This window comes from Phoenix dactylifera, chromosome 18, assembly GCF_051530095.1.
Source record: "Phoenix dactylifera cultivar Ajwa chromosome 18, Ajwa_hap1_PhDact_Kaust_v1.1, whole genome shotgun sequence".
NCBI classification, from domain to species: domain Eukaryota; kingdom Viridiplantae; phylum Streptophyta; class Magnoliopsida; order Arecales; family Arecaceae; genus Phoenix; species Phoenix dactylifera.
In genome coordinates this window covers 726460-743046 of record NC_143207.1, presented here as the reverse complement: position 1 = coordinate 743046, position 16587 = coordinate 726460, and the positions used below count along the sequence as shown (strand labels likewise).

At 40.5% G+C, this 16587-nt stretch overlaps 2 protein-coding genes and 1 non-coding gene across 8 annotated transcripts in view; 2 read left to right on the top strand and 1 right to left on the bottom strand.

The window, feature by feature from the left end:
- The window catches only part of LOC120105084 (uncharacterized), a 123895-nt gene that overhangs the window by 65438 nt on the left and 41870 nt on the right, over positions 1-16587 (top strand). Inside the window, exons 5-6 of one of the 6 annotated variants that reach the window (XM_089928484.1) lie at positions 10453-10614; positions 12442-12468. The exons of the other annotated variants lie outside the window; for them this stretch is intronic. Coding sequence (XP_089784610.1) covers positions 10453-10614; positions 12442-12453 — 174 coding nt within the window. The 3' untranslated portion in view covers positions 12454-12468. Of the gene's footprint in view, positions 1-10452; positions 10615-12441; positions 12469-16587 lie in introns of those variants that run through there. 6 annotated transcript variants of the gene reach the window in all.
- On the top strand, positions 3988-4093 carry LOC149750862 (small nucleolar RNA R71). The gene has a single exon (XR_016399046.1). It is a non-coding gene; the product is annotated as a small nucleolar RNA R71 (small nucleolar RNA).
- LOC103698725 (uncharacterized) lies at positions 14172-15972 on the bottom strand. Its single transcript, XM_088714552.2, has 4 exons — positions 15835-15972; positions 15199-15381; positions 14908-15063; positions 14172-14534 (listed from the first exon to the last, which is right to left on the bottom strand). Exons 1-4 carry the CDS (start codon positions 15955-15957, stop codon positions 14172-14174), a joined length of 825 nt encoding a protein of 274 aa, XP_088570678.1. The 5' UTR covers positions 15958-15972.

Sequence of the window (16587 nt, the reverse complement as noted above, 5' to 3'; positions counted from 1 at the left end):
TTATGCTTCAAAATGAGCATGAAGCATGGCAATTATTTGAAAATCTTAATGAAAACTCCCTCCACCATGCTTCATGTTCTCGTCAAGCACCCCCGAGTTCTCAAAGAAAAGGGACCATTTGTGAAATAAGTCATTCTATGGACCTGTCTAGCAAGGTAGATGCATTGTCCCATAAGATTGACCAACTGATGATAGGTGGGCATTACATGAACTCTTCCGAAGCACAAGTGTGTACTATTTGTTCTAGCCCACCCCACCCTATTCATGAGTGCCCCTCAGCGCTCCAATTCTCCGAACTCGTGCAAGAACACATCAATGCTGCTCAAACACAGTCCAGACCGGGTAATGACCCATTTTCCAATACATATAACCCGGGATGGCGAAATCATCCAAACTTTTCTTGGAAGCAGCAAGCTTCGAACACAGCCCAACCCTATTCCCAAAATTTTCAAAATCCTCAGAATTTTCAAACCCAACAAAATATTCATCCCTACCGTCCTTCGACTCAATTTCAACACACTTCTCCTCCACCCCAAAGAAACACAGCCTTTGAGGAGAAAGTGTTGAACGCCCTTCAAGGTTTGGAAACCATTACACAATTGGTGCACTCTCACACGCAATCAATCACCAAGCTAGAATCCCAGATGGGGCAACTAGCTAATGCACTGAACAAGCGAGAGGAAGGAAAGCTTCCAAGCCAACCGCTAAGTAATCTTAGGGGACAATACATAGCTCAAGAAAATCAATTAAATGCAATTCATCATGAACAAGCCAATGCTTTGACTACCCTAAGGAGTGGACGTATAATAGACAATAAGATTGGGGAGGACAACAATAAGGAAGGTGAAGAAGAGGATAGAAATGTGTCAAATGAAAATCTAAAACCTTCTTCTTCTTCGGCTAGTCCATCTTCTGCCAAAACTCACATTCCAAAGGCCCCATTTCCTGAAGCTCTTACTTCACCCTCTCCATTTGGCAAAAAGGGAACTTCACTAGAGGAGATGATGGAGGTTTTCAAACAAGTGAAGATCAACCTTCCACTTCTTGATGCTATTAGACAAGTTCCCTCCTATGCCAAATTTCTTAAAGACCTATGCACCCAAAAGCGAAAATCTAGGACACATGTGCCTAGAAAGGTCTTCCTAACTGAGCAAGTGAGTTCTATTCTCCAACACAACACCTCTCCGAAATTCAAAGATCCTGGTGCTCCCACCATCTCCTGTGTCTTAGGAAATAATTTTATTGATCGAGCACTCTTAGATCTAGGGGCAAGTGTCAACCTTTTACCTTACTCAGTTTATGAGAAGCTTGGGTTAGGTGAGTTAAAACCAACCTCAGTATCCCTTCAATTGGCTGATCGATCTGTAAAAACACCACGTGGGATAATTGAAGATGTTCTTGTCAAGGTAGATAAATTCTATTTTCCAATAGATTTCATCGTCCTTGATATGGAACATGAACCTAATCCTAAGAAACAAATCTCCGTGATCCTTGGGCGCCCCTTTTTAGCAACAGCCAATGCGTGCATCAATTGTAGAACAGGGGTAATGAACATATCATTTGGGAACATGAAGGTAAAATTAAATGTGTTCAATGCGGCCGACCAACCCGCAAGGGAAGTTGAGTGTTTTATGATAGACAAAATAGATGACCTCATAAAAGGAGATGCAAAAACTACCTCACTGTGTCTGGCTGAAGACAATAAACTTAGCGCTTGTTGGGAGGCAACCCAATTCTCTTAGATTTTTCTTTAACATTGAGGACAATGTTAGGTTTAGGTTTGGGGGTATTCATCTTGATTTTCATCCAAAAAAAAATGTGTGTTCCTTTTCATAAAATAATAATTAATAAATAATAATAAAAAATTTAAATAAAAAAGTTTTTGTTTTTATAAAAAAAATCTAATTTCTATACATGAATGTGAGAATGATAAAAATCTAAAAAAATCCACTTGACTTCATGTGTATTTATCATTCTCACATTCATGTATAGAAATTAGATTTTTTTTATAAAAACAAAAACTTTTTTTATTTAAATTTTTTATTATTATTTATTAATTATTATTTTATGAAAAGGAACACACATTTTTTTTTGGATGAAAATCAAGATGAATACCCCCAAACCTAAACCTAACATTGTCCTCAATGTTAAAAAAAAATCTAAGAGAATTGGGTTGCCTCCCAACAAGCGCTAAGTTTATTGTCTTCAGCCAGACACAATGAGGTAGTTTTTGCATCTCCTTTTATGAGGTCATCTATTTTGTCTATCATAAAACACTCAACTTCCCTCGCGGGTTGGTCGGCCGCATTGAACACATTTAATTTTACCTTCATGTTTCCAAATGATATGTTCATTACCCCTGTTCTACAATTGATGCACGCATTGGCTGTTGCTAAAAAGGGGCGCCCAAGGATCACGGAGATTTGTTTCTTAGGATTAGGTTCATGTTCCATATCAAGGACGATGAAATCTACTGGAAAATAGAATTTATCTACCTTGACAAGAACATCTTCAATTATCCCACGTGGTGTTTTTACAGATCGATCAGCCAATTGAAGGGATACTGAGGTTGGTTTTAACTCACCTAACCCAAGCTTCTCATAAACTGAGTAAGGTAAAAGGTTGACACTTGCCCCTAGATCTAAGAGTGCTCGATCAATAAAATTATTTCCTAAGACACAGGAGATGGTGGGAGCACCAGGATCTTTGAATTTCGGAGAGGTGTTGTGTTGGAGAATAGAACTCACTTGCTCAGTTAGGAAGACCTTTCTAGGCACATGTGTCCTAGATTTTCGCTTTTGGGTGCACAGGTCTTTAAGAAATTTGGCATAGGAGGGAACTTGTCTAATAGCATCAAGAAGTGGAAGGTTGATCTTCACTTGTTTGAAAACCTCCATCATCTCCTCTAGTGAAGTTTCCTTTTTGCCAAATGGAGAGGGTGAAGTAAGAGCTTCAGGAAATGGGGCCTTTGGAATGTGAGTTTTGGCAGAAGATGGACTAGCCGAAGAAGAAGAAGGTTTTAGATTTTCATTTGACACATTTCTATCCTCTTCTTCACCTTCCTTATTGTTGTCCTCCCCAATCTTATTGTCTATTATACGTCCACTCCTTAGGGTAGTCAAAGCATTGGCTTGTTCATGATGAATTGCATTTAATTGATTTTCTTGAGCTATGTATTGTCCCCTAAGATTACTTAGCGGTTGGCTTGGAAGCTTTCCTTCCTCTCGCTTGTTCAGTGCATTAGCTAGTTGCCCCATCTGGGATTCTAGCTTGGTGATTGATTGCGTGTGAGAGTGCACCAATTGTGTAATGGTTTCCAAACCTTGAAGAGCGTTCAACACTTTCTCCTCAAAGGCTGTGTTTCTTTGGGGTGGAGGAGAAGTGTGTTGAAATTGAGTCGAAGGATGGTAGGGATGAATATTTTGTTGGGTTTGAAAATTCTGAGGATTTTGAAAATTTTGGGAATAGGGTTGGGCTGTGTTCGAAGCTTGCTGCTTCCAAGAAAAGTTTGGATGATTTCGCCATCCCGGGTTATATGTATTGGAAAATGGGTCATTACCCGGTCTGGACTGTGTTTGAGCAGCATTGATGTGTTCTTGCACGAGTTCGGAGAATTGGAGCGCTGAGGGGCACTCATGAATAGGGTGGGGTGGGCTAGAACAAATAGTACACACTTGTGCTTCGGAAGAGTTCATGTAATGCCCACCTATCATCAGTTGGTCAATCTTATGGGACAATGCATCTACCTTGCTAGACAGGTCCATAGAATGACTTATTTCACAAATGGTCCCTTTTCTTTGAGAACTCGGGGGTGCTTGACGAGAACATGAAGCATGGTGGAGGGAGTTTTCATTAAGATTTTCAAATAATTGCCATGCTTCATGCTCATTTTGAAGCATAAAAGTGCCCCCGCATGCAGCATCGATCATCTGACGGTTTCGTTCTGTCAATCCATCATAAAAACATTGCACTAGTTGCCACTTAGGTATTTGATGATGAGGGCATTTACGGATTAGGTCCCTAAATCTCTCCCAAGTTTCATAAAATTCTTCTCCCTCAGTTTGGGAGAAGCTTGTAATGGCACGTCTAAACTGGTTCGTTCTTCCTATGAGAAAGTATTTTTTAAGGAATTCTTATTGCATTTGATCCCAAGAACGAATCGAGTTGGCTTCTAAAGAATTCAGCCATTGTTTGGCTCTATCTTTAAGGAAGAAGGGGAATAATCTAAGTTTTAGAGCATCATCAGTAAAGTTCTGAATCTTGACAGTGGTGCAAATCTCAAGAAATTCATTTAGGTGTTTATATGGGTCTTCATTGGTGAGCCCATAAAAAGATGGGAGCATTTGGATCACACTAGATTTTATTTCATATTGTACAGCTGCTACTTCAGGTAATCGAATGCAAGATGGGGAAGTGTAAATAGTGGGAGTAAAGTACTCCCTCAGGAGTTTGGGTTGTTCTTCAGCCATCTTAAGAGGTGGGGATGATCCTAATGTTTTGATCTTAGCTCGAATGTTCCTAAGGGTTCGTTCTATTTCAGGGTCAAAAGGTAATAGGTTTCGTACTCTAGAACGACTACCTTGCATACACTAGTACTTGATCAATCAAGCATGCAATAAGAGAAAAGCATATCAATCCTAGTCTTTGTCCTAAAATCACTAGACAGCTCCTAACTGGTTTGAAGAGGGCACCTAAGCCTCCAATCCGGTCTAATGAACTGAGTTGACCAGGTAAGCTTCCAGGTAAGTGGAGGGGTCACGATGCGTTCTTAAAGGTCCCACTTAAAACCCAATTGCCTCGAACAGATGAACTGTCTCCCTTATAGGGGCAAAGCTTGCCTAGACATCAACTAAGCCACAGAGCAAAATTGGTGCAACTTTCGGCGATCTTCGTCCTATTGAGCTCGAATGTCCCTAGGGGCCAATGTCTAATTGATTTTAATTAAAGTGACACTATGTGAGATTGAGTTCACCTAAATTGGGCAAGAGTCCGGTGATGAAATCCGGCTCTTATCTTGTTGGGGTGATTGCCCTTACTAAGTGCAAATTAATTGGTGTATGTGTATCAGGCATGCATTCACACTTTTGCTGAAATTAAAATCAAACAATCATCACAAAATTTCAAGCTAATACTTAATTTAAATAAGAAAGGTTTAGAGGTTACCAAAGGAAATTTTCCTAGCAATTTAATTTTTTTTTTAGGCAAACCTCTACAGCATTCCTTTTCCAGCAGTTCTCTTTTTGATCATCCCAGATTTTTCCGTCGATTCCTAATCAAATAAGATCAAAAAAAAATTTAAAAAAAAATTAGTAGAAGAGAAAAAAAAAGATAAGAAAAGTAACAATAATAGAAGATAAATTTTTTTTATTTATATATATTTTTTTGAAAGTTTTTTTTAATTAATTTTTTTTTTATAATAGGAAAAATAACTATGCTAGCAATCCCCGGCAACGGCGCCAAAAATTGATCGGTTCTTTCAATTTCAAAAATAAACCACGCAATAGCACGTATCCTGTAGGATAGTGATTACGGGTGTCGGTCCACAGGGATTGTAGAATAAGTTATTTTTCTTTTAAAAGTAAATCAAGAAGAAAAATTTGCTAACTTAATTTAACTAAATTAAACTATGAGTGTGAATTAGAATTTATCAAAGTAGATGGATCTAGAGTTTGGAATCCACCGCGTAGCATGGCATTAGGGATTGTGTTCTTAATATTTATCTTTTGGAGAGGCATGCAAATTGGCTACAAGCCTTTTAAAATAAAAACATAAAGAGTTTTAGGAAAATCCATCTTCGGTATAGCATGAAGTGTCTACCTAAGTATGCTAATCTAGGGTGCAGCACGCCTCATCTTCCTAGGCATGGATTATCTTAGACTACTTTAGCAAACACGAATAGTAAATGGCATGCTCAAGGTTTAAACATCATAAAAGAAATATTTCATTGAAGATAAGAATTTAAACAAGCTCCAAAATAATAAAAAAAATAAGAACCACAATGCCCTGATACATTGCTAGGGCTTCATCCAGCCCTAGATTGGATGTTTAGCCAAGCATGGCTCCCGGACGACCTCCCATCTTCAAATGAAATTGATCAACTCCCATTATTCCCAAAATATCAAAACTATTCTCTTTCCTCCCCTTTTTCTCTCTTTTTTTTATTTCTTTTTCTCTCTTTTCTCTTGGCTGGTGGCTTCTTTTCTTCACCGAAACAGGGGTCTCCCCTGTTTTTTTTTCTTCTCAACTGAGCTCCCCTCTCAAAGCCGATGGCCACCCTCTTTATACCCATTCTCCCCCTTGATGGATCCACTGAGAGAGGAGGAGGGCGTGATGCTGGGAATGATCTCGCGGAGGCTTGATTGTTGCATGCGGGATCGCTGGAGAAGGGCGTGAATCCGTGGGAATGGCTGAATCTCGCGTTCCTTGATGGCTAGAAACGGAAGGAGGTGGCTCCGGATGAAGGGCGCCGCGGGATCGCTGGGAGGCTAATGCGGAATGTTTGGATCTCGGAGAAGACGGAGACGGAGCTAGAGATGAATGCCGCGCTGGGTTACCGGCTGCTGGGAGCCGATCATGGACAACGGAAGGCTGAGATGCTGATCTGGTGCGGTTCCTTGATGGCGAGAAACGGAATAATTGAAAGCCTGCGGGATCACTAGGAGAATGGCTGATCTGCTGCGGAGGATGGCTTGGAGGTGTCGTGGACGGCGGGATGGCTGGGCGTGATGCTTGGATCCCGCTTGCAGTCGGACGGGCGTGGGAGGTTGCTGGATTACCGACGTTCACCGCGTGCGGGCTGTTGATGGCCTCATCGCGATGAAGCTTGGAATGGGCTAGGGTTGGCAGACGAGGTGGGCTCCTCAACCAAGGCAAGTTCTTCTCTCGGTGGGGTGACCGACTTCTTGGGCGGCCGCACTCCTCGCGACGTCTTTTCTGCCCCTTTGAGGGTCGCTCGGTGGCATCTCGCTGGAAGGCCATGGCTTCTTCAGCCTTTGCATATTTTCGAGCTCGGGCCAGCATCTCGGTAAAGTCGGCAGAAAAATTCTTCTCAATGGAGAAGAGAAACTTATAGGATCGAGCTCCCGTTTTCAATGCTGACATGGCGATTGATTGATCGAGCTCGCGGACCTCCCAAGTAGCGGCGGTGAAGCGATCGATGTAGTCTTTCAGGGATTCTCCTTCCTTTTGCTTTATGTCGAGAAGAGAATCCGACGTTCGCCGCTGGCGCCGACTGGCGGCAAAATTGGCAGCAAACTGCCTGCCTAGCTGCTCAAAAGAGAACACGGTGCTCGACTTTAGCCCGGAGAACCAAAGCCAGGCCGTTTCTCGGAGGGTTGCGGGGAAGGCCTTGCATAATAGAGCCTCCGAGGATCCTTGTAGTGCCATGAGGGCTATGTAACTCTCCAGATGATCCAGTGGATCGGTTGTCCCGTTATACGGTTCTATTTGAGGCATCTTGAACCTCGATGGGATTGGCTCATCCTCGATTAGGCAGGAGAAAGGCGACTTGGTGGTGAAATCGGGGTCGTCCTCGCCCCTTACTCTTTGATCCCGAAGCGCTTCGATTTGCCGTTCGAGTTCTTCGACCTTCTTGTCGAGTTCCCCGCCTTGAGAAGTCGCCGTGGTGGTCCGTCCCGGCACTGACTGACCCGGGGTCGATCCAGCTTCAGAAGGCTGCGGCCTTTTATCTTGGCGACTCCTCCCGAGGGGACGCCCGGGAGGAATCCTGGTGACGGCGCCGTTCCCCATTATTGATTCTTGAAGAACAATGGGGATTACGGCCTCGCGACGCATGCCCATCTGGAAGGAATGCCGATCGAGTGTGAACTCGCGGAGGCGGCACAAGAGGGGCCTCCACTTGTTGCAGGCTTTGGACTACAGTGGCTAGTGCTTGGACTTGCTGCACCAGCATGTCGAACTGTTCAGGCTGGATTTGCGGAACTTGATCTGCCGAAGGCCTCGGTGGTGGATTCTGGACCGAGCAGCTGGGGCTCGGTGCGCGATGTCTGGAGGCGTTAGAAGCCCCTCTGCTTCTTAACCTCATGATCACGACTCGGGCCCTTCCTCTAGTGTCAACTGTTGCTGGAAATTGGACCCGGGGGCGACTGCGAACCAAGGAGGAGGAGCTTTCACTGGCGGATGGTGGCGGACGGCGGTCTCCGGCGGACCTGCAAGAAGCCTGGGCCGGGAGATCTAGCGAAGGCCCTCCGATACTTAAGTCAGAGAGGGATTTGGAGGTATTTTAATGGAGAGATGGTTTTCTGGCTCGGGGGAGAAGCCCGGAGTCCCCCCCACCTTTATAGGAGGGGGTGTAACGGTTACACGCAATCGTATGTGATTGCGCAAATCTTGGGTCAAATGAATTACCTTAGATGACACGAGATATCAAGCTAGCTGGCGATCGGCTGAGATTGTGAGGATTCAAATATTGACAGCCATTACGGCGGAGACTGCGGGATTTGATCCCGGATATGGAGGATTTGGTGATCCCTTCTTTAGGCGGAGCGGCTGGACTGTTGGTGAAGTCTGGGTTGGCTCGAGGTCAATCGGGCTTTGCTCAGCCGAGACCTTGCGTGCCGAGGTCATGCTTGCCGAGGTCGTGCCTGCCGAGGTCGTGCTTGCTGAGGTTACGCCTGCCGTCGGATTCGGGTGCTTTAATCGTATGTGTGGGGTGGTCCACTTTTCCCCCCATCAAATATCATTCTAAAATTCTACAATATTTGACTTTTCATACTATGTTTTTCAAATTCCCCTTTAAGCATATTGTTAGATTCAAGAAATAAAAAATCAAATCCCTAAAAGATACTTATCATTTTGCTTTATTTTTATTTTAATAAATTCATATGTTAAATTTATTTCCTTTTATTTTATTGATTTATATTTTTATATTTTTTTTAAGCATATTTTACATACCCAATTACTAATCTATTTAGATTAGAAAGAAATCCAAAACCGGCTACATTATTAATAATATTTGTTTTCCAGAAAAACTTTACTTTCATGTCTATTTGCATTTTTGACAAATCTCATCTCTCTATCTTTATTTAAATTTTTTTTTCGAATAGCAGCGGTGTGACACCATCCAGAGATCTACCAAATGTATACTTCAATTCTGCAATCCCACTAATAATATCACCAGGGTTGTCTATAATATATTGAGTTTTTCTATGGTACATTTTATTCTTTATTTATTATTACTTTATTCAATCAGTCCTCCTCCATCCATACCCTGCCCATCTCTGCCACTTGGTCTCCCTGCCCTACCTCCTTGCCCATCTGCTGCCACTTTTTTTTTTTGGTAAAAATCTGCTGCCACTTTTTTTTTTTGGTAAAAATCTGCTGCCCCTCCGCTACCAGTGGCCCACACCACCTCCTAGAAGTGGATAACACCACTCAGAGATTGCCGGTTTCTCTGAGAGGCAATGGAGCTGGAGGAGAGGGGGAATATGCAACCAAATGACCGGGATTTGAGAGTTGACACGTTCATGGATTGTAACTGGCTGATAGCAATGATGGCAAGCAGTGAAGGCAAGGTTTTTGTGGAAGAGGTGGGCCTTGCCGGTGAACAGGGTCGATTAGGCAACCACTGCATGATAAGGAAGGAGGAGGGGAAGAGGAAGAGGAGGAAGAAGGATTCTAAAATAGGAAAGAGTCATGCATACTTCCCATGCAATGTGGTCTACAAATTTTAGGAGCTGCACACAGCCACTTGAGGTTAAGTGCCTCTAGGAAGAGGCTATCCCAACCCTAGGAAAGCTTCATCTGGATGCAAAATTTTGCTTCTACATAAACAAAGTTTGTCTTGCCACATAAACAATGGTAAAAATTTCATCTGGTCGTCTTAAAAGCATATATCGGTTTTTAGGCAGCCCGATTCTCAGTTCTAGGTTAGGTAACCTCCTTGTAGGAGGGACCCTGACTTTTCTCTTTGAGCTAACATGTCATGTCAAGTTCAATGCATACCTTTTTAATTTTTATTTTTTAAAAAAAAGTCAGGTTCCGATGCTTCCGCGAACCTTGTAGCAGCAAAATATTTCGATTGGGGCAGTGTAGAGCTTCAGAAACTGAAATATACGTAGCCTTTGACGTTTATCCTATCCTATTCAAGTTTTTGTTGACATAAAATCTTATTCTCTAAGATTGAGTGTCACCCGAGTTGTGACTGTCTTATTCTCTGAGCAGAGCAGACTATTTGGGTTATTGAAGATCAATCCCAGCTTACACATTAAAAATCTGTATAAAGTATAAACACACATATAGCTTTTCCTTTAATAATGTGCAGGAGGTAATTACAGTATGCAGAGTGAATTGGATATTTTGGATAAATACTTAATAATTATGACTGCAATAACTGATAGAGCATCTTAGAGGACTAATTAAATAAGTCATTTATTTACAGCTACTTTCTCATATTTTGGTATGTTATAAACTGTTGCTGTTGCTTGTGCACAGGTGGATGTTGGGTCAGCTGGTGTAATTTTGTACCAAATGCTCTTTGGTAAACGTCCCTTTGGGCATGACCAGACCCAAGAGAGAATTCTTCGTGAAGACACTATTATTAACGCACGCAAGGTGGAATTTCATCAGAAACCGGCTGTCTCCAATGAGGCAAAGGTTCGTCATTCTTTTCTTAAGAATTACCGTATCATGTGTAATATTTCTGTTACCTCGTGAGAAGTGAACATGACCCCGTAGCGGCATTCTGCCTATTTCCTTCCAAGGACCATAAAGAGCATTCTATGGTTCGAAGATTTTTATTTTCTTCACTGGTAGAAAATTATTTATTTATTTGCTTTTCTGGAAAGTAAATCCTAGATAGATCAGCCCCTTTAGATTTTTCACTTTGTAATTTCTTTCATGGTCAGATGGTCTTCATCTGCCATTTATTGTTATTGACATAATAGTTTTTAGGATCTTCATTTTCACACAATTCTCTGCTTCCTTAGTTTTGCTGACTTATTAGTTCGAAACTCCCGACTCATTATTCATGTATTTTTAGTTAAAAAATAATTAGGAGCTTAGTTTATGATACTGGCCCTAAATAGGAAATTTTGGTGAATGAGGATCCATAATCAGACCCCAAATAGTTAGAATCAAACTTGGTGGCTATGGTTATAGTCATGGTATATCTTTCGTTATAATTAGCTTTTGCCCCAACCCACCTTAATAGCCAGTTCTCAGGATCATCGGTCGAAACTCAAAAACCTGAGATCTGTGACCAAGGTAGTTAATAATTGTGGTCAAACCTATTTTGCAATTTTCCATCATTTTGCTCTCCATTAATGCTGCCTATTATGTGGTTTTCATGTTTGAAATACTTGGCCTGGTCTAGCGAGTCAGATTTCTGTGGCTTGATAGTCTCGAGAAAGAGAGCATGAAATGGCTGAGTCTGAGTCTGTAATGACTTGGACATCTAAAATGTTAAGTTTAAGAACAGATGACGTGCTAATAATTTAGTTAAAACAGTTTTTTTCTTGACTTGGACAAGTTGGGTTGAGTTTAAGAACAAATAGAAAAAATAAGCTTTGAATGAAAATCACCTGCTTGTGGTTTTGAAGGTTAGCTTTATTAAATATAACATAAGTGATAACTTTGAATTGTTGTATACAAGTAATCATGTGCATTGATATATCAAACTGAATGGGCGGCTGCTAAACTGAATTAATATTTATTATCTCTGAATATCTGTAAACTTTAGAGTATTAAGTAATAACCATGTATTTAATTGGTTAGATTAGAATATTGATACATTTTATTTTCATGATGTTATTCTGTAATTGGTTGTGACTGGTTGTCACTGTTAACATGAGGACACTACTATTTTTTTTTTTTCACATCTTTGTTTTGAACGTAATTAATAGAAGATAATCTCATTATAAAGTTTTAGAGAAGGCAAATGCTTGTTTAGGTGATTAGTGGAAGGGATTAGTGGTGAGCTTGCATACAAGATTAAAGTTGGTATCGTAAGTTATAGCAATCTGGGATCTATTTTAAGAAAATTAATAACTTTGTTATTTTAATTCTTTTCTTTCTATTTTTCGTAATCATATCTTTTATTTTTAACCTGCACCAGAAATACATGACTAGCTGGAGACGAACAAGTAACAAATGGAGTCTGAGCCATGGGCGACACTTCTTGCTGTGCGTCCTCATGTCTTACAATTTTGACATGAAACCCACTTGAAAATCCTCATGCCCATGCACACTGTATGTGCATATATCCTTATTACAGAGGAACCACAGCACATAAAATTGTGCAGCTTTTTTTTTAAAAAAAAATATCTAGAGCCTCATTAATTTAACCTATTCGCACTATATATGTTTGCAACTATAATGTCTCATTATCAGCTAGGAAATAATCTATGGGCTTAGCACCAAAAATATAACTATTTTCACATAACGAACATATATAGTTGACTCGTCCATATTTTTCTTTCACAGTTGCAACTATAATGTGCCCCGGTCGCCAGGTTCGAAAAAGGGGCCGCCTTTTTTTGGGATGGGAGCGGCCTGGAAGGCAGGATCGATCGGTCTTCGAGTTCTAGGCACCAATTTGGTTCAAAAGGTGCGTTTTTTTTTTTTTAATTTTTAAATTTTTTTTTTTTTTTTTAAATTTTGAGGTTTTGTTGCTGTTTTATGTCATTTGTGTGGATGATTTTCTTGTGATTCTTCTGTTGCTGTTTTTCCCCCTTTTCCTTGTGGGTTTGTGATCCTTTTCCCTGCCCAATTAAATTTTGCTCTCCCGTTCTGAAACTACTGGTGTACGTAGAATTACTGGGGTAGTACTAAGTTATTGTACCAACCTTTGTTCAACTACCTACCCTTTGTAGTATTGACTCAAATGCATGTTTTCTTCTGAACATTCCAGGGCCAGACTAGCCTTCTTTTCTGGATCAATCAACTCTCCTGTACGCAAAAGACTTATGGAAGCCTGGGGAAATGACTCTGAGATCTTCGTCCATTCCGGCCACATCACGACTCCATACGAGGAGGGGCTTCTTAACAGCAATTTTGGTGTTTAAAAAAAAATTCTTTTGAAACTTTTAAATTATGAAAAATATTTTTCTTAAAAGGATTAAGACCATGTTTAGTATTACTGTACTTTTTCACTTTGAGTTTTTAAAAACTAAAATTTAAAAACAAGACAAAAAAGTTATTTGATAGAGTATTTTTTATATTTTCATTTTTTATAGTTTTAAAAACTCATATGGTTTTTGACAAAAGTGAAAGTTATTAAAAATCATTTTTATTTTTTTTTATTTCTCTTGCTTGTCATACTTATTGTTGCTACATGTTGGCATGCAATTAAACTTTCTAGGATAACAGATGGTTAGCTGCTGGTTACCTATATGCATCAGAAATATGTCTATTTTATCGAGCTTTGAAACTTGTCTTCATGTTTTCCGTCACTACCCAAACATTCTTCTAGCTTTCTTATACTTCGGCCTGATATTGCTTGTTGGCATGTGAGAAGTGTCTTATTGGGCTAGATATATCTTCATTTTTATCTAGTCACAACTCTATCGCTGCTACTATCCCTCCTCTCCTTTAGTGCTGTTGCCATTATCATCGCTATCGCCATTATTAATGCTGCTGCAATCACTATGACTGCAATTATCATAGCTGCTGTCATTATCACGATGGGCACTACCATTATCACCACCGCCACTATTATCACCATTTGTAAAATTTATATTTAAAATTTTTAAAAATAATCGGCCATGCCAAATTATATTTATATTTTAAATTTACAAATAGGAGCATAGTTTCAGTTCTCAAGTTTTTTTAAAAAACAGCCATTTATGCTAAAAAAGAAAGAAAGTGATTTAACATTTTGGCTGCAGTGAAAGAATCTATAAGAAAGTTGTTGAACTTTCTTTTTCTATTTGAAGCAGAAGTTAAAATAATATTCTAAGAGAAGACAAAATAAAAATTAACTTCTAGCTTGTTCTTTTATGAGATGAGCAAATTTTAAAGATATAAAAGAATTTTTTTAGTTAAGAATATAAATGAATCCATTTCTGAGATTAATTTTTTTTAAGAAAATCAAAAGCAACACCAAACAAGCTATCAGCACCGGTTTACCAGCTTCTTAGGGAATTTCTTGGGGAAACGTATCAGCACTTATGCAATTTCCATCAATTTTGCTATAGCAATTCCTTAAAGCAACATTAATGGTCGCAGACCGTCTGGATGGTGCTTGGACTAGGATCAGGAATGGTGAGGCTGAGGCTGTCTCCATACATTTCGGTGTCGGGGTGTTCCCCAACAACAACAATGGCATGAGAGAAGTTGTTACTCTTGACAAAGTTGGCATCAGGGTTCTCGGTCCACAGTAGATTTAACGGCATTAAGGATGGTGGTTCCTGTAATTTATTGGTAAGTTTACTACAAGATTTTTCATGCTTTCCATACACATCTCCAAAATGAGACTCTTGTGAGATAGATAGCATTGAAGCTATTGAAACAAGAGAAAAACGACGACTCTCTGAACCAGCCAGAAAAATCTTACTGGAACTGCTAAATGATTTGTTCTGTATACAGGTGCTTCAAAAGCAAACATTACCACTGTGAATTGCAATCTAAGCTTGGATTAGAGAAGCACCAAATCAATATCTTGCCAGTTTCCAAGTAATAAACATTTCTGGTAAGGGTTACAATATTGAGTGGTGGATTTTCGATGATGAGGACAAGTAGAACTAAGATATAAAATAAATACCACAGTGTTAAACCAGGAGGTAACAATATAAAACAATAACTAGTAATGCACCTTAGGAGAGTTTAGGGTTTAAAAAACAGAAGAAAGATGTAGGATAGCAAAAATTGTACTTCTGTGTTGTTTATCATTAGTTCCTTGGATAAATAGTAGATCAACAGCAATCATGGCTTTTTGTATCTTATACTCACTGGTAAGTGGTAACCCAAGCTATCAGCATGACTCCCAGCAACAAGGATCTTTGGTGCCTTCTTAGAGAGGGGGAGCAACGGCTTGCTAGTAGATTTCCCATTTTTCAACGGCACAAGTGATTTCCTTACAGCTTCCCTTGCCAAATCTCTGTGCTCCTGTACAAGATCCAATAGTCGTAAGAAACAAGGGCATTTTCATTCAACAGTGGCAGTAGCTTGATGATCAGGATGTTTTTTTTGTAAAGGACAAGAAGAATTAGGTATGATCAAATAACACAGAAACAGCAGGACCTTTTTCCCAAGCTGACCAACAAAGCTAAGATCAGCCAAGGGGTTCTCAAAGAGATCCATGGTGAATTTCACCGGCAAAATCCTTCTTACAGCATCATCAATTCTGCTCATGGGGATGAACTTCTTGTTCACAAGGGAGGTCAAAGTGTCAATAAACTGAGCATAGTCATTAGGAACCATTATCTGCATGACACCCCGCAAGAAATAATGTAAGGATACAAAAATAATAGATGGAAAGGAAAAATTAATCGGTGAATGTGGAACTACAAAAATTGCTCCATGATTGAGTGTTGATACATATATGTCCAGTATTTCCTCATATAAACCTCATGAATAATGTTTCAAAGAAAACAAAACAAATAGCAAAATCCTTAATCTTCTAGCATTCTCTGCTGCGATATTGAGTCATCAACTTTTCTACTCCAGACAGGTCAACGGGCGGCATTGGGCACCTCAACACCATTCGAGTTTTCAAAAATTGATGCAAATGGCAGCGCCCCGCATTGCACTAAAAAGAACATAAATTAGAGCTATAGTACTGCAAGAAGCCATTGTGGTAATATTTTCTTTATCCGTCAACAGCAATATAGTAACAACAGCTATTAACTTTCTATAGCGGATGAAAGAAATACTGACCATATCAATACCAGCATTGACGCCAGTCAGGACAGAGTAAGTATAATTTGCACCAGGTGGAGTAGTAATCCTATCAATGCCCTGCCAATCTGATATGACAAAGCCCTGAAATTTTATCAACATTCAACATTCAGCATTCAGTAATGTAACATTAATATTAAAAGTTAATGCAAGAAATGATCAAAATTGGAATTGGCTAGACTAATATCATAATATTTAGTGAACATTTATTCTCCAAAAGGCTCTCCATGGGGTGGGGCCTGGCAGCCCCGATAGAGGAGGCAGCGGGGCAGGCCACCAGGAAGTTGGCGCTGTGGACCTTGCGGCTGAGGCCGACGCTGGACTCGAAGGCCCTGAGACGGGGAGAGAGGGATTCAGGCCGGGGGGCCGGGGCCTTAGGCGACCGCCTCAGTCGCCTAAGGGTTGAGCCGGCCCTGGGAATGCCATGTGATGATAACTGAGAAATGGACTATGTCTGGGAAACTGTATTGGTGCTTCGTCAACTTTCTGATCCAGTTTTATCTTTCAAGCACAAACCTCAAAGTTCTACGTGCACGGCATCCCTAGTTCTCACGCATCCCCACCGAGGTGGGAAACGGCTCTATAAATACCGCTCTCAGTGGCGCGCGTTTGCTCCGTGGCCAGTTCAGGTGCTCCGAAAGAAAGACGAGAGGTGGAGGACGGAGGCGGTGGAGGAGACAGATCCAGTTTTCTCGTCGGATTCATCAAGAACAGAGCAAAGGAGGCCAGATT